General features: G+C 52.6%; 1 protein-coding gene across 4 annotated transcripts in view; it reads left to right on the top strand.

Moving 5' to 3' along the window:
- GRXCR2 (glutaredoxin and cysteine rich domain containing 2) overlaps positions 1 to 16,536 on the top strand; it is a 29,908-nt gene extending 13,372 nt beyond the window's left edge. Inside the window, exons 1-4 of one of the 4 annotated variants that reach the window (XM_035338639.1) lie at positions 8,118 to 8,137; positions 11,151 to 11,641; positions 13,905 to 14,120; positions 15,060 to 16,536. In XM_035338639.1, the coding sequence (XP_035194530.1) occupies positions 11,297 to 11,641; positions 13,905 to 14,120; positions 15,060 to 15,239 (741 nt within the window). In that variant the 5' untranslated portion in view covers positions 8,118 to 8,137; positions 11,151 to 11,296 and the 3' untranslated portion in view covers positions 15,240 to 16,536. Of the gene's footprint in view, positions 1 to 8,117; positions 8,138 to 10,414; positions 11,642 to 13,904; positions 14,121 to 15,059 lie in introns of those variants that run through there. The other 3 variants (XM_035338637.1, XM_035338636.1, XM_035338638.1) reach the window with 3 other exon arrangements.
- Positions 16,537 to 17,166: the final 630 nt, after the last annotated feature.

The following is a 17,166-nucleotide window of genomic DNA, read 5'->3' as shown; positions in this document are numbered from 1 at the left end:
GCTCGACTGCTGGAGTATGTAATACATCCCACCTACATCGCAAGGCAGTGCCTCACGAGCCAATTTGCAAATGCATGCTTTGCGCTCCCATCCAAGCCCGAAGTGAGTCATTCGTGATTCAGGAGCGCGAGGGGGCCGTGCCCAGGCGGGTGCCAGTGGCCGGGGAGCCCCGCGGCGGGCCAGGGGCTGCGGTGGGGCCGAAGGCTCCGTGCTGGGCAGGGCGGCTGGGGCAGGCCAGGTGCCATCCTTCCCGCTCACACTCCAGCAAAGTTTTCTCAGATGCTGTCTGCTCTGTGGGTCATAACTGGCAGCACAGCACAGGTGCCACCAGCACAGCGATGCGAGCCCTGGCAAACATCGCCTTGAACCTGTTTTCTCTCGGCTCTGGCTTAAAGCAGCCGTCGGCTGCCCGCAGCCCCTCGCACACCTACACGCTGCCTTGTTTGCAAGATCGGTCCTAATTAAGCTTTCTATCTACCAGTTTTGACAGCAGCTCTATAAAAAGCCCTCCAAACACAAATATAATCCTGTTTTACCTTGGAGAGACGCGGGGAGCTGCAGTGCCATCCGCGCCCAGCCGGGCTGCCTGCGCTCTCCCCGCAGCCCAGGACGATTATTCCTCCCACAGCCTGAAGTCACTCAACCCGTTCGGCTCCTTCGGGGCCGCGCGCCGGTCTGCACTCAAGCAGGCGGCCGTGGGTTCAAGTCACGGCTTGTGGGAGCGGTGCATCTCCCGAGCATCCACCCGGGCTGGAGCAGGCTGCTGCCCGTGCCAGCCCCTCCAGCTGCTGCAGCCAGCAGCACCGTGACGCCTGTGCGCACCCCTCGGCCTGCCCTGGGTGCGCGCGGCTGCGGGACGGCTCCTTGCTCTGCCGCCCTACAACAGCGAGCGGCGGAGGGAGCAAAGATCCAAGAGGATTGCTTTTACCATCTCTTCTGTACCTCAGCCCTGTGTTTGCAAACTATGAATTAGAGGAAAGGCTTGTAAATCTAAAGGAATTATTTCAGTTGGGTCCTTGTGCAGACAATGCACAGGACACCCTTCATGAAGGACTACTTCAGCAGGCGTTGTTAACGCGGTTCTTTTAAAAGCTTTTCCCTACAGATCGTGATTTTGTCAAAGCTAAGTTTTCTCTCTCTCTCTCTTTTTAATGGTGGCCATTTGGCTAAATTAAAACGTTGATGAACATCTTCAGGATAATGCAAAAAAAAAACACAATTACTTCACTCTGTTTCATCTCAGGTTTCCATCTACTTTGGTATTTCTTTGTAGCCTGTCATGTGTTGATTCATGCTTGATTGACTGAGTGCACCATTTTTAATGAATGACGTTGAAAACATCTAATCCACTGGCGTTATAAAATGCAATGTGTGACACCAACTACATTGAAAACAGTTTTTGAAGTTCTTTTCTTTTTTACATATTCTTCCCTATTTCTCTTCTGTGGTTAATACTTACACGTTGTATTTTCGTGATTAGAAATGGAAGAGAATGATGAAATACCTTGCAGCTAGGAAATGGTGGGAGACGAAGCTGACCACCTGATTTTGTGCATGCTAGGTAATGATAATCTTTCACGAAATTTGTTTGTGAGTCCTTTTTCAATTTTTCTTAAACTTTCAGTAAGGCCCAACCTAGTCTGGTTGTGCAGTCCAAACAACGGCCGGGATTGAAAGTCTGCCTGAGAGGACACCGGCTTTGCGGCGCAGTTCTCCAGCCCACGGCAGATTTCTGTGGAAATCCATGGGTGCTGTGCAGCGGGGGCAGGTGCGCTGCTGCCCCGTGTCCCAGCTGGTTCCAGCCGTGCTCCTGCCACCTCCCAGCCGTGCTGAGCACTCATGGCCAGGGCAGGAGCCAGGTGCTCGGTGTCTGTGAGCCTGCTGCAGCACAGCAGCAGCTCTTGGGGCGCTCCAAGGGCTGCATCTTCATTTTCTCCAGCGAGACGTGTCGCTGTTGGCAGCAGGCAGTGTTTTTTTCTCCCAAGAATGCCATGATATGCTAGAACTTTGGGCAGCTCTTTCTGCCTGCATTCAATAGTGATCGCAGCCCAGCTCCAGCCTGCCCGGAGTGTGTGCGCTGTGACTGGCTCGAGCAGGGCGCAGGGCCCTTTCCTACCGGGAGCTTCCAAATCGCCCTGTGCAGTGAGGCTCTGATCTTGATTGCAGTCTCTGGGTTCTGCTGCCATATAAAAAAACGATGATGCCAACTCTTAGCACTTATATAACTCCTTCAATCTTCAAAGCACTTTCCAAACGCTAATTCATCTGTGGAACACCCCTTGGGCTGTCACCCCCACTTTGTACGGAAAAGTTCAGGGGATGAGGCCACTCTGCAAATCAATGCCCGAGCTGGGATGAGGCTGTGAGGCTGGTTCTGCGCCCGATGCTCAGAGCGTCCCACCGAGCTCTATTATCTGCCGCTGCCTCTCCCTTGCGGTGCGTCTCGTAACTGGGGCTAAAAAACAAAGGCAGAGCTAGAAAGCTGCCAGTCCTTCCCTTTCATTTCAGCAGTCTGCGCTTGATGCCGATGCTGTAATTAGCTCAGGGCTGGATGCGGCGGGCGCTGAGCCCCGTAGCGACATCGCACAGACCCAGCGCGGCCGCCCCCAGCCCCAGCACCCGCGGGGAGCCCTCGGGCCCGGGCGGCGCGTGGGGCTGTGCTGGAGGGCGGCAGGGCAGGGCAGGGCACGCTGCCACGCTGCCCTGGCTGAGGCGGGGGATCGTGCCGCTGGGAGCTGGGAAGCAACGTTCCCAGCAGAAAGAGCCGCTCCGCTCCGGTTCAGCGCCTGTGCCTGCAGGGAGCAGCGTCCTCCGGCCTGGCCCCATCCCCAAGCTGTCTCAGGAAACAGCTCGGAGGAATTCCGGACAGCAAGCACACTTTGTCACCTCGTCTGGCAGCAGCCCCGTGCCTAGCGAGAGTTTCTGTCCACCCAAGTCAGCTGCCACGGCCGAGAAGCACTCGGTGTGTTTCCTCAGGGCTGCCCTGGGAGAGCCCCCGGAGTCCAGCACATGGCTGCTGACCTCCCCTGCAGGGTCCCCGGGAGCCCACCCGCCGGGCCTGGCGCCCACCTGCCTGCGTGCAGCTCCACCCAACAGCCGCGGCTGCGAGCTTCCAGCGCACGATCACACCACTGCCAACAGCGTTTCCTTTTACCACTTCTGAATTTCACATATTTTAACATCGCTATTTCCAGTTCTTGTGATTATGAGACACTAACGTATAAATAAGCTTTGCGTTTAATGCCTTTAGATCACAAAGAACTTCGTGAAGCTAGATGTAATTACTGCCTTTTATGGAGGGGGAAAAACAGAGGTGGGGTGGCTTTTCAAGGTCATAAAAGCGACCAGTGGCAGCCAAGAAGGGACCCGACATCAAATAACTACTGTGATCAGCTTTGCCTCATGCACAACCTGGTGTATTGTGATGCATCCTTATAATATTGAAATGAATTTCCTCGCTCTTCCTGCGGCTGCCAGGGCAGGGTTAACAGAAGACGAGCCATTGCTATAGGAAATGGGAGCCTCCTCTCCTCTCATACGTATCATACAATTTCTGTGTTGAAGGTTGATGAACCCGTGAAAATCCTGCCATAGCAAAGTGAACGTTTGCAATGCCATTGCAAATGAGCATACAACTGGTTCGTACAGCCCAGCTAATTTTTACGCTGGTTGCTGTGCCAAACAAGAGCTTGCTTCGGACCTCGCCGTGCCCCGCTGCCTTCCCGTGCTCCGGCTGACCCCGTAAGGGCGCGGGCGCATCCCTGCGTGGCTCCTTGTGCGGAGCTGCCCGCAGGGGCTCCGGGGCGGGTGGAGCAGCGGCTCTCCTTCCCGCACCCCTCGTGCTCGCCACTTGAAATAACAGCGCCGAACGGTGTGAGCAGGTGGATGGAGCTTCCCCCAGCACCCCTTACAGCCTGTGTTCCGGGGTTCCCCTCCTCGCCCATGTGCTCCGGCCCACCAGGCGACCTGCTGGGTGGCTGGGGAGCAGCCCGGCACCCGGGTCCCCAGGATGGGCACGGGGCTGTTACATGGCTACTGCCGCAACGCCTCGGAGCCACAGCCTGCATGCGAGGAGCCGGAGCTGGCAGAGGGCAAAGGCTCGGCAGCACCTCGCCAGGAGTTTATAAAAAGCCTTCTGTCACACTGCATATCGCGAGTGGGTGCCACACGCCTCCTCCTCCGGGGAAATAAGGGACCTCTCATGCTTTTCTTAGATCCTGGAGGGCAGGGAGAGGGGGTGCCACTTACACGCTGCTACAAATTATAGATCTGATGCTAACAGCTTGTCCTCCTACCACCCACCACCCAGGCACGCTGAGCGGCTGTGGTGGCTGCGAGGGGAGGCGATGGCAGCCCCCACTGCCCCCTGCCCCGACGGCAGGGACGGAGGTGCCTCGTCCCCAGGCACTGCCCTGGCCTTGCTCGCGCTGCTGCGCCCTGTCCTTGGGCAGCGGCACCGGGGCTGCAGTGTGGCTGCTGCACAGGCACTCCTGAGCTGATGGAGAGAAGCTGCTGCACGCTTAGCAATTAGACGTAACGAGGCAGCATGAATCTGCAGGATGTGTGCGGCGTGGGGCCCTGCAGAGAGCAGAGCAGAGGCCACCCCGAGGGCTTCCATCCCCTATACCTCCCGCCTGCACTGCAGGGCCGCCGAGGCAGCGCGGGGGACACAGGACACTGTGACATGGGAAGGGTGCTCAGCTGAGTGTGCCCCAGCTGATGGAGGAGCACCAAACACTGCGGAGCCGCCTGCACCGGACAAGAAGAGTGTTTTAGAGAGCTGGTCATTAATCTTAGGGGAAGTCAAATGATGTCGTTTGTACCTAATAGCCTTTAACAGGCTTGCTCCTGGATAGCACAAAGACTTCAGCCCATCCAAAAGCAGCTGGAGCAGAGTGGTGCATATCTAGAAACAGAAGTATTTTTAAATGAAGCTCGGATGCTGATTTTCCTTAGGATAGCCTGCTACACACCCTCTGAATTGGCGTTAGCAGCAGCAGATGGTGCATGGGCACTATCCCGTGCCCCTGGCCCCCCGCAGCCAGTTCCCCACGCGGGGCCGGGGGCAGGGCTGGCCTGGCTCAGGGCTGTGGTCCTTTCCCTGCAGTGCACCGAAGGACCACAACGCGGGCAGCACTAAGTCCTGCTTCACTGGGATTTGCCCAGTAAGGGCTGAATCTGCAGGGAGGCAATTTCCATTTTTTAAGACAAGAAGAAATAAATGTTCTTGAGCAGCAATAGACCTGAGCACCAGCCTAATAGGCCTTTGAACATTGCTGTGAGTACTTCTCAGCTGCTCTTCACACAGGTCTGACCACAGAAAATGTCAGGCTTCAGTTACCTAATTAAGCGCAGATGCAAATAGCAACGCTACTTGCAGTGATACATCTCCTTTTAGTGTTCCCAGGTGCTTCTGGCCAGCAGGAAGGCAGCAACTGCCGCAGCCCAGCCAGGGAGGCAAGCTGGGTTATAAATGCACAGTGAGCACCAGTGCTGGGTGTGGAGTGTGGGGGTGAGGCTTTAGCAGCCTGTGCAGAAATAAATCTGCTGAAAATGTGTTTGTGCCTTGCTGAATTAAGGAGCAACCAGTCCAGCTATTCCCTGCCTCTTTGCTGGGTCGTGCTGTGACTGGGGGCTGGCAGCTGGGCTTTGCTTTCCTAACAGCCCCCCTGAGCGGTGCTGCCTGTGGGAGGAGGTTTGGGGAGCGGGAGCTGAGTGTGGCAGGGTCTGGGGAGCAGGGCTGCCCTGGTGTGCACCCTGGTGTGCACCCTGGTGTGCACCCTGGTGTGCACCCTGGTGTGCACCCTGGTGTGCACCCTGGTGTGCCTGGGGGCTGCGCCGCAGTCCTGCTGCAGGCTGGTGTTAGCTGTGTGCTCACCTCCCATGTGGGGTGGTGATAATGCAAGAGCTGTGGCTCCATGTCACCACCTTTCTGGGAATGCTCACTGGGAAGTAACGTGGTCTGTTGTTTGTTGTGTGTGCCTTTTATTTTTTATTTTTTTTTATTTTTTTTTCTTCCCTGGGTTCCAGCTTCATGCAGATCTGCTCATGCTGCTCCCAGGAGGCAGCCTAGGGAGGTTTGCTTCTCAAGGTAGAACTCAAGCCCTGGGAATTTCCCTCTTTGAAGCACTTTTTCCTGTTTTTTGTTTCCTTGTGACTTCAAGATTTTTATGCTTACTCAGGACTCTTCCCCCGCCTGCCCATGCGCAGCCTCTCGGGCTGAGGTGGGTGCTCAGCGAGCTGACTTTCATCCGGAGCCTGCACGCGCTCCTGGAGGTGCCAGGCATCCTCCGCTCCTGTTGACTTCAGCCTGCAGGAATGCGTGGCAGGCCCTGCCTTGCACGTCAGCCAGGAAGCGGCCAGCCAAATGAGATGTTCCTGGCTTGTTTTCCTAGAAAAATGGAGCCTTGTGGATTGGCGGTGTATGAGAATGTGGGTATGTGTAGCTGTGCCTGTCTGTGCACCCCCACACCTTGTGAAGCCAGTTTAGCGGGGAGGAAAAGCACCCAGAATTTTAAATATCTGGTAACTTTTATGGAAATAGGAGGCTGGGCCCAAAAGGGAGACCCTGTTAGCCCCTTCATGGTAGGAGTGATGCAACGTGACCTCGTGAATCTGCTTGGATTTGAAAAGCAGGCGTCAGCCTCAGCAACGTCTTCCTCAGGCTGGAGGTGCGATGGTCTCAGCCACCACCTTCACCAAGCCCCTGCTGCAGCACTGCGGGTGGTGCAAGACCCCTGCAAGCATCGCCACCTCCAAAGCAGTCCAACGCCAGCGTCCTGTCCGAAGGGTGAGTCGCCTCTCCCTGTGCCTGGCCCGCCTGCCTGGCCCCTCACACCTCGTCCTCGTGGGCGGTCCCCAGTCTGTGCTGGCAGCCGGTGGCTTTAAAAGGGAAGTAACTTGTCACCTTGCATTTATGAGATCAGAGATATGAGGATACCTTTCCCCTGGGGTGAGAAGAGAGATGGAGGCAGGCTGCTGGGCAGTCTTCTTGTGTGGCACTGAGCTGTGGCAGCTGTTCTGCGTGGTGCTGGGTCCTTGTGGCTGGCAGCTCAACGCAGCAAGTGCTGTACAGCTGATGCTGCTACAGGGAAGCTGTGCTTGGTCTGTTCAGCAGGGGATGGAAAAAAACACATTTTGCAATGAGTGATGAAATTAAGCTCCGTCTGTCAGGACAGGTTGCGGTGCTGCTTGCCGTGCCCTTCTGGGAATGCCAAGCCCTGCTGTGCCCGGCTGCCACGTGGTGCTGGGAGATGTCCCTGCTCACCGGTGCTACGCCGCCAGCCATCGCGCTGCTGCTGGTCCCTCTGCAACCAGGGGACAGCGGGGGCGGCTAAAGGGAGCCCGGGGGTTGGACTGAGCTGCGAGCACACAAATTCATGGTTCTCAGGCCAAGAGCTGAGAACCAGCCTTGGCTGGGCAGCCCACGCTTCTGTGCAGGGCTGTGGCGCTGCTGCATGGCGCCTGCTTTTCTGCTGTCACAGGGGCTTGTCTCAAAGCCTGAGCTGTTGGCTAACAGGCGTTCTGCACCCAGCAGCTAAAGGAAGAGAGGCCGTGGCTGCTCTCTGTAAGTATGTCAGGAGGTAAACCTACCAAAGGAGAAGTGCTGTTACACTGAAGGACTGTGTTTGTGCAAGCACAAATGTGCACAGTTGGCTGCGAACAAACCTAATCAAGAAACCAGAATATTCCTAACCGAGGAGCGAGCAAGGGTCTGCAACAGCCTCTGACAAAGCCACAGGGCCAGAGCCTCCTGGCGTTCCTGCCTGCTCAGCTCCCCACGACGCGGTGCTGCGGTACGGCGGCAGCACAGGCATGGGGGTGGTGCGGGCTGCAGCTCCCTGGGGTCAGGAGCCCCCCAGGAGCAAGGTCTGGGGCCAGCCCTGGCCGGGCAGGCTGCCTGCCGGGTGCCTGGGGATGGGCTGCCCCTGCTGCGGGGAGACACAGAGCAGCAGAAAGGAGGAAAGCTTCCTTCTTCTGCTAACAGACAATTATGGTTCATGTGGCATGCTGATATTTCCTTGTATTCACCACCACATTTACTGTGGTAATGCCACTATCTCCTCACCATTAGGTCTCACAACTGCTTTGTGATTCCTTCCCTTTCTCTGTGCAGCCAGGAGGTGTCTAGGTGCTGGTGAGTTTTTCCTAGCATTTATATTAAAAAAATATATTTTCCATAGGCTAGCAGCAGGTAGTTCTGTTTGTGACTCCGTGTAGTACCTTTTCTCTCCTGCTTTTACTTCATCTCTTCAGCACACATACACAGAGCCCTCTTCAACTCCATTAAATTACTGGCTAAAATTATCTTCTTGACCTGCTGCTCTGAACCTTTCTGCTTGCTACTCCCACACTGAAACAAGTTTAATGCTTGTGTCCCTTCAAGCTTCTACCTTGCTCCTTCGCTTCCTTCGTATCTGCCCTGCCCTCTGCTCCATGACCGAGGGGAGACACAGAGCAGCAGAAAGGAGGAAAGCTTCCTTCTTCTGCTTCCTTCTTCTTCCTTCCTCTGCTCCATGGCCCTCTCGCCTCTCTTTGTGTCTGCCAAAGCTGGCTCAGGCCCTTTTGTGTCCCCTCTCCTCCACCTTCCTTTAGGGTGCTGTTGGTGTGCTTAGAGTAATGCGACCAGTGGGGAGGGCTGCAGCGTTCCGGCGCTGCGGTGGCTGAAGCCGTGACACCCTTCCACATCCCTGTGCGTTGCCTACCCGGTGCTTGCACAAGGATGGGCACTGCAGTGCTTGCTGTAAGGAGGTAAAAATGAGCAAAGCACAACAAAACATTTTCCAGAGAAATGTGCAGGTGGAAACGTGTCTTCACATTGTTACAGTGCAGTTCGCTATTGCTTTTCCATCTGTCCTAGTTTGCACATACCCTGCTTTGTTGCAATAGATCTAAAACAGCCTGTTACACTCCTTAGGGCAAGGACTGTCCATCTCTTTGTTCTGTGAAGCCTCCAGCACGCTTCCAACAATCAGTTAATGTTTCTTGACGTGGAGAGGAGGATGAAGACAGGGTGCGTGCTTGAAAGACAGATGTCATTAAAATCCAGTGGAAAAAAGGCTAAAGTAAAGCTTAGTGCAGTGATAACCCCGATCATGAAACAATGATTTCACTGTGGTATGCAAGATCGCTATTATGTTTTTGGTGAGGACCGACTGGCTGTGGGAAACAAGCCCAGGCGGATGCAGGAGAGCTGAGCGAGTGCTGCGGACCGAGTCCTGCTGCGCTCCGGCCCGTCCTTACCCTGCTCCCCAGCTCCGTGCTGAGCTCCCCTGCGGGAGCGAGACCGCTGAGGCTTCAAAACCTCTGCCTGGAAAGCCCCTGCTCGGCATGTGCGGGGTGGGAAGGTTGGCCCGGGCTGGGGAGTGCGGCCCAGGCAGCCGCAGGTGGCTTGTAGCCAGGGGAAAGCTGTCTGATAGCGCTCCAGAGGATGGGATTGTTCTAACACGAAAATTAGAGGGCCGTGGTAGGTTTGCTGTGTTGTGACAGCACCTGTAAGTAACTGTGTGTACTGGAAGCCACTTTGCTCGTCTAGCAAATGTAGCTTGTGACTGTGGTGCTCTCATTGCTGCTTTCAACTTCTTTTCCTGTTTGATTGTTCCCTTAATCAAAAGAAAATGAACCCCAATTAAGCTATCTTACAAAGTGTGATTTGGGTCAATTAAGACTGCTGGTGTGCCTTTGAAAATCAGTGATGCCGAGGCCTGGTTCACGAGGACATGTAAGAGAAAGGGGTGGATCAAGCTTCGTGAGTAAAGCAGTAAGAGCTGAGTTTGATTAATGCAAATCAAAGTTTTCTTATGAAGTGAGATCCTCCCGTTGGAGATAGGACGGCAGCCTGACATGAACATTACAAAAATGTTTTGGAAATGAAAAGGGTGTATCCGGGGCTGTGTGCTTACACGGGCAAGTTCACACAGGTTCTCTTGGCAGAATGCAGCTTGTGCGTGCCCCTGCATGAGGCCTCCAGCAGCCGAGGAACCTGCACGGCAGCGCCTGCCCCAGCAGAGCCCCTTTCGGCACAGGAAGGCTGCGGGGCTGCGTGGAAGGGCAGGAGGCTTCTTCCAAGGGCCGAGTGTGTGCTCCGCGTATTAACAACAAACATGCTTCTGAACTACGTGCCTAGCATCTCATGAACAGGAATTTAATGAAGTGTTAGCATTTGAAAGGAGAGAGATTTTAAATATTGCTGCGTATACTTGATAAAACTAGGTACTAGAAGATCTCCAAAAGCCAGCCAGCAGTTGCTTTATGGGTGCATTCAGCACTACGCACACTCTTCATTTTTTCCCCTCAAAAGGAAAGGTGCACGGTGACCAAGCGTCCTTCAGCGGCAGGGTGTCAGCAGCGGGCAGGGGGCTCCTGCGTGCTCAGATGGGAGAACCTTGGCCCCCGCGGGGCACTGGAGGAGGCCGGGGAACTGTGAACCCCGCGGGGCGCTGGAGGAGGCCGTCTGCCCGCAGCGCGGCCCAGCCCTACCTGCCCGGCCGCTGGGTCCCCGCAGCCCCGTGCTGCGCGTGTCCCTGGGCAGAGAAGCGGCCCAACGGGGCGGCCACGGTCGGGTGCTCCTGGTGCGCGTGCAAGGGGCTGCGCGGAGCAGGGGCTGGGCGGCGGGCCTCTCTCTGGAGGCGGCTGGCTTTCAGAAATTAAAATCGAACCAGAACGGTCAAAAGGCCTGGAAAGCCAGCAAGAATTACAAATAGGGATTGAAAGCTAAAGAGAGAGAAAATCTTAATTAGATCTCCACCAACCTGTAGAGAAACACATTTGGATTAAAATGAAATGGAGCTTTGTACTCTCAGGGTTTCTGAGCAAGAATGGAAGAGGAATTATTCACAATTGCTATTTGTGAAGCTGGATTGCTTTTTCTGTGAACTTGTCTTTTTAAATTTTCACCTTGTCAGAAAACGGTGAAAAGCTGCTGGGATGGTGTATTTGGGATAGTTCTTATCACAGGACACGGCAGAAACATTTCCATGGCTGCAGAACACAGGCAGAGTTTCCTATTTAATCCTCCTCCCCAGGGTAACTCCATTGCTCATTTCGTAGGCCAGCCTGTCCACCATTCAGTGGAGTTCAGCAAAACTTGCCTTCTATTTCACCACCACAGATATTTTCTCTTTGTGAATATCTATCAATATTTAATACAGTGGTGTCGGTTTTGCCGTAAGATGAGAGGAACTACTAGAAACCTTGAATTATACATGGTGTGTCTGGGGGAAGCTGAGGAGAGTTTTCTTTTGGACCCAAAGCTCTTCCAGTTGATCTCCAGGACCTGCGACTTGAAATCATAAGCATGGATGAGCACCAGAAGAAGCTCAACCAAAGGCACGAGGGAAGGCCCCGCAAAGTGAGGTTCAAAATATCATCAGCCTACAGCGGTCGAGTGCTAAAACAAGTCTACGAGGACGGGCAGGAGCTGGAGCCCCCGGCCAAAGAGCAGTCTCGGCGTTTCCTCCGGCACAGCTTCGAGCCGGGGAACCGTCCCTGCGCGGCGGGGGACGCGGCAGAAGGCAGGCTGTGCCCGCCAGCCAAGCTGAGTGCCCAGCGGATCAGCATATTCAAAGAGGATAAGACATACAGCCTCGCCAGCACCTCGCCTCTCTTCAGCGACTGCCCCTCGAGTGACGGCCGCTGCAGGGTGAGTAACGCCCAGCCTTGGCTTCTGCCTGTTCTGTAGAGTAAGATGCAGCATTTCCATGTGTTTCAATATCTATGCAGAGTAATCCTAATGCATCGAGAGCAGTCAAAAGTCAGGTGGATATTATCTTAATTAGTTATATTTTAAACATAAAAGTTGCATGACTTGAGCTGGCAAAAAGGTTAGTGCCCCTGGCAGCCTACCCGTGAGCCTCAGAGCGAGTCATGCGCATCCTCTGGAAACTCAGAATTGCCCTTCACCTGCTTTGAAAATCCCAGGTTAGTTTCACTGGATACGTTATTAACATATAATTAACACCACTGATATAGAAGTGTCCTTTTAGCCGTAATAAAAAGCAAGTACACGTGTAATATATGTTAAATTGATTCATACACAGGGATTATGTTCATTTTCTTGTCCTGTCAAATTAGACTTATGTTACTTTTTACTGCTATCTGGTTTTATCAGACCTCTGTGTGCCAGCCAAACAACCCGTGCAGCGGTGGTGTATCAGTACAGCTGGTAACAACCTGAAACACAAACTCCAAATGAAGGGTGTTATTGATATATTGATATAATCAGCAGATTTGTGAAATTCAAGGGGAGCCTGCTCAGAAAAAAAATGATGAAAAGGAAGACAGCCAAAGGTAGCTCGCTTGTTGAATCGATGTATCAGGCCTTTCCCTGGCAGACACCTCATTTCAAATCCAGTTCAGATTGAACGACGAGCAGTTGTTATTCAGAGACTGGTCTGTCCTTTGCCCAGGACACACCTTGCACACACCATCCCGGTCCCACACTGGCTGTTTGGTGGTACTGCCCCAGTTGCTAGCAGAAAGGTAAGAATTGGGTCTGTCTCCAGGGAGAAATTTGAGTACGCCAACAGCCGAAACACACAGAAAGTTGTACTGTCATCCGCTGCTGTCCCTTGAATGGTCACTTTGACCACAACTAAAGGGACTTGGGAGTGCTTTAGAAAGCATTTTATGTCTTAGTTTAAATATATTAAAAGTCTGTTGGTGCTAATCAAAGCTCCAAAGTTGCATGTAGAACACCAGACTGCTGATACTTGAACTACACTTAGTTGATACGCTGGGCATCTAGTTTAACAGAAAATATCAAACCACTATGAATGTCTTTTGCCCAAAGACAGAGCACTTATGTGATCCTATCTATACCATTAATTTGTTCTGCATTCTTGGGTAATACTCATCTCTATTCCCCAGTCTCCCTAACCATAAGTACTTTGAGTAATCATGCTATCCAATATCTGTTTTGTTTTGTATCAACATGCACTCAGTATTCGGAGACACCACGTCTGCATAAGAAACACGAGGTGTTTAAAGCCTTCTGCCAACAGGCAGGGTTTGAGCTTGCTGCCCCTCCATGCTGCTGCTGGCACAAAGCAGCAGGTGCCCAGTTGCCAGCAGAGCATCAGCCAACCTGCGCTGGATGATGCGAGTCTGTCACGGCATTTTCTTAGGAGAGCATCTCCTTTTGCATCACTCCTTGACAGATACTTACACAGCGACATATGAAGAGTGTGTAAAACAATAGCCTATGGTAACTGCCATGTGATACCTGGTAAAATGCTAAGGGAAAAGGGACCAGGTAAGCAAAATGCTGCTTTCAAAACGTGTTTGACCAGACCAAGGTTAGTTTAAAAATCATTAGAAAAGAATGCAAATTCGAGTGTCCCCATGGATGGTTATTTAGACTGGCTGTTAGGAACAAAATTTAGCATTAGAAAATGAGATTAAAAAAAAAATAAATCATCTGACCACTTTGCCAGCATTAATAAGTGACAAAGAGAACTTTTATTTTAAATCTGAAAAACCCGACCTACTCCAGTGACATTCAGTTGAATGTCACGGTCGGGATGGGGAAGGCTTTCGGGGACGTAAGTTCTCACTTCAACCCATGTGCAAGAAAGGAATAATGCACAGTCCTAAGGGCAGGGGAGCTGGCACACAGAGAAAAGCTACCTCTGCAGTTCCAGATGATGGTTACCTTTTTGGTAGCGTTTGGTAGGGTTTGGAAGCTTTGACCCAAAGGGGTGTGAGCTGGCAGCCCACTCTGTCTGTCTTTCCATCTGTCCTCCCGTGTGCACCGTGCTCTGGAGGGCCGTGGGAAGCTGGCCTGTGGGGCAGAGCCAGCCTAGGGGCGGCCAGGCAGGAGGGATATTCTTCTGGGAACCCAGGGGTCGTCAGTGCTTGCAGAGCGTATTCATACAGGTGAGACATTGATTAAGATCCTTCTACAGGCTTCCCCAGTCATAGATTTTGGCAAGATCATCATCTACACAAATAATCTGAAAATCATCCGTGCACCAATGGACCAGAAAGAGCTCATGAGAAGAATCATCCAGACTGAGGGAGTAAATGACTGGGCCTTTATATACCAGGGAAGGAAAGACAGAATTGGCACTGGGCATAAAAAAGAGGTGGAGAAAAAGGCTGCCTGCAACCAGTATATGCAGGTAAGTGATAATGGAAATTGCTTTTGTTCCCCAAGGCTTTTGGGTCTTGCAGTCCCAGTCCAACAGCTCAATATTCCCATCCAAGCCCCATCTATGTTTGTAACTGACACTTCAACTAAATTTGGATTAAAAGCATCACTTTGTTCCTCTTCCAACATGGAGATAACTAATCAGTGCTGCAGCACAGTTTGCACTCTGGGGACAGCTGCTCTGTTTCCAGCGTCCTCATGTCTCCCACTTGATGTTTCCCTCGGAGATCGCTGACATTTATGTAGTTTGGCTTAGGTCCATCTTTCTTCACTCTCTCCCAGTGGAATAAGAGCAGGCCTGAGTTTCTCCAGCCTGACAAGGCTAAACACAGCTGCCGTGTGGCTGAGACTGCCTGAGGCTAAAATTTTAATATCAGCTGAAATAGGATTGTGTCTTCCCCTTATTTTCTCACGAGTTAGTCTTTGTTGGTCAGAATCCCAATTAGTCTGACCATAATTTGATCCCACAAAACAATGTTGTCATGCAGGGTAAATACCAAGCATTACAAATTTGCCAACCTGAAACCAACCTCCTGTGCATAACGCAGGTTGCCTTGGATGCTCTGCAGCCATGAGCCTTGCTTGGGGCTCACTTACGTAAAGTCCCCGCGAAAACTGAGAACAACCCTGAGAAGCTAAGCAGCATTTTTTTTTTCCTTTGTCAGTACTGAAATAAACATAATTTTCAGAAAGAGGGCTTTAACATAACAGCCAAGACTCATCCCATCTACTGGCAGAATTGCCGGGCTAAGCCATCAGAAATTATTCCTGGCCTTTTGGGAACGTGCACGGGAAAGGACGTCCACAGGGTGACCGACTGCCTCCATCTGGTCACCCTCTGTGGGAGAACACGCTCTGGGGAAGGACAACAGGGCCCGTACAGATTTTGTTCACGATCTTTCTGTTGCAGGGAGGAGATGCTGAACACACTTGTTCCCAGTGTAAAGGATCGGGTTCTGCTCCTTGCTCGCTGTGCCATGGAAGCAAGTTTTCAATGCTGGCAAACAGATTTAGAGAGTCCTACAGGGCTCTCCGATGTCCAGCGTGCAATGAAAGCGGCCTGCAGCCCTGCCAGATCTGTGCTGCGTGAGCAGAGCTGCAGCAGTCCACAAGCACCACACCGATATTTTGTGGAGAACTTTGAATTGTTTCATCTTCAAGCAGCCTCGCTCTAACAGAAAGTTTTTAAAGATGAGAAAGGCACCTTATACAAGTCTCACCATAAATGCGAACACAGCACCTCTGCTACCAACTGTTCCTCGTTACACACATCTGCTCAACTTTGCAATCGGCCCAGACCCCGTTCTGCAAACATGCTGCCTGTAGCCCTGTGGGGTGAACATACCCAGGCCGCTACACGACATGATCTGCACTTAGATGTGAAGAACCTGCGTAAACGTCTCCTGCATCAGGAGCTCGGCCTGGGTCTGCCGGCACTGCCCGTCAGTGCTGTTGGCAGCGCAGCCGGATCCCCCCCAGCAGGCACTGTGGTAGCACAACTAAAAGCAGAATAGGCGCAGCTTGGGCACGTCGTTAGCAGTCAGGGTGTGAAGTCTGTATGACAGCAGGGCAGAATCAGAGTGGTGCCTCCTCTGGGTTTTAATTTGCTGAACATTTTAACATTACACCGTCTTTTGTGATTAACTCTGAACTTGCCTTGCACAAGCGTTTCCTGAAGATTTTGCTGATTCTTACATCTGCGTTAACGGACAGAAGGATTCCTGTGGGGTCTGATTTACGGGGGGAAACTGAAAACTCTTCCCAGATCTAGAGCTATAAAAATGCACGGTAATTTATTATTATAAACAGAAGTTAATAAGTTTTTAGCCTACTTATGAGGAAGTGCTGAACTAAAATTCCCCTCTACAATGCTCAGCACTTTTCAGGATCAGGCTGGTGGTGAGCAGGATTTCTGTTGCTTAATATTAATCCCATGTTGTAATCTGCAAGAGGTAAACTCTAATTAGTTGAGGTGAAGCAATGATGCTGAATACTTTGCAGGCTGCCACTGGTGGTGCAGAACACAAGGGCTTCAAAAGGTGGAGGCAAACGGGAAATTTTATTTTATTTTTTTCCTTCCCATAGCCTTAAATCATTACATTTCATATTCATGAGTAATGGTAACGCAGCCTTAACTCGCATATTACCTCTGAGACTGACGAGTTAAGAGGCTGCTCGCGCTTTCTTTGTGCTGAGGTTGCAAGCTTAGGCAGGGTAGTTTATGGCCAAGTTTCTACTTCTCTATGGTAGGCTATAAAATTTCTCCCCAATACTTAAATTACTAGAAATAATGCCCTGTTAGCTCTTAGACTTCCATATGTCTCCTACTGAAATTTTTCAGTGGGTACCAAGGGTTTAATTAAAAATAAATAAAAATATACCAGATACTTGATTTGCTTCATTTATCACGCCAGGATCTGCAGTACATATAAATGTGGCCCTTTGGGTATTAGCTGGGGGCAGACGAGACCTCAGAAATCAGGAATCGAGGCCAGGCAGCGCTCTCCCTCCCAGCCGGCTTGTTTGATCTCAGTCGGTCTCATTTAAAAGTTTGCCAGCTTAAGATAAGAAGGAAGCAACTAGGCAAAGCTGTTGCCCGATACTCGAATGTTTACAGTAAAACTAGACCCAAGTGTGCATTTACGAAGTCGGCATTTATTGTTCTCCAGCAATCACATCGCTGCTCGCCACCCGCTGCTCCCGCCTGCACCGGCGCTGCCGGAGGCCCGGGGGCAGGTACCGGCGGGGAGCCCGGGGACCGGCGCCGGGCTGCCCGGTTTTCCCATAGGCGCTCCGGTTTCACACGGGGCTGTCTGATCGCTCCTGGGGCTGCTGCGGGCGCTCCGGGCTCCCCGCCGCACACCGCCCCCGGCGGGGCCCAGCGGCTGCCCCGGGGCAGGGCCGCGCGGGGCCGGCCCCGCAAGATGGTGGCGGTGCGGGGCGGGCCCGCGGGCGGGGCAGGAAGGGGCGGCCGGGCCGGGCCGGGCCGGGCCCCGCCATGGGGGGAAAACCGGGCA

This window comes from Oxyura jamaicensis, chromosome 13 (genome assembly GCF_011077185.1).
Source record: "Oxyura jamaicensis isolate SHBP4307 breed ruddy duck chromosome 13, BPBGC_Ojam_1.0, whole genome shotgun sequence".
Taxonomy (NCBI): domain Eukaryota; kingdom Metazoa; phylum Chordata; class Aves; order Anseriformes; family Anatidae; genus Oxyura; species Oxyura jamaicensis.
This window is presented reverse-complemented; position numbering and strand designations above follow the sequence as displayed.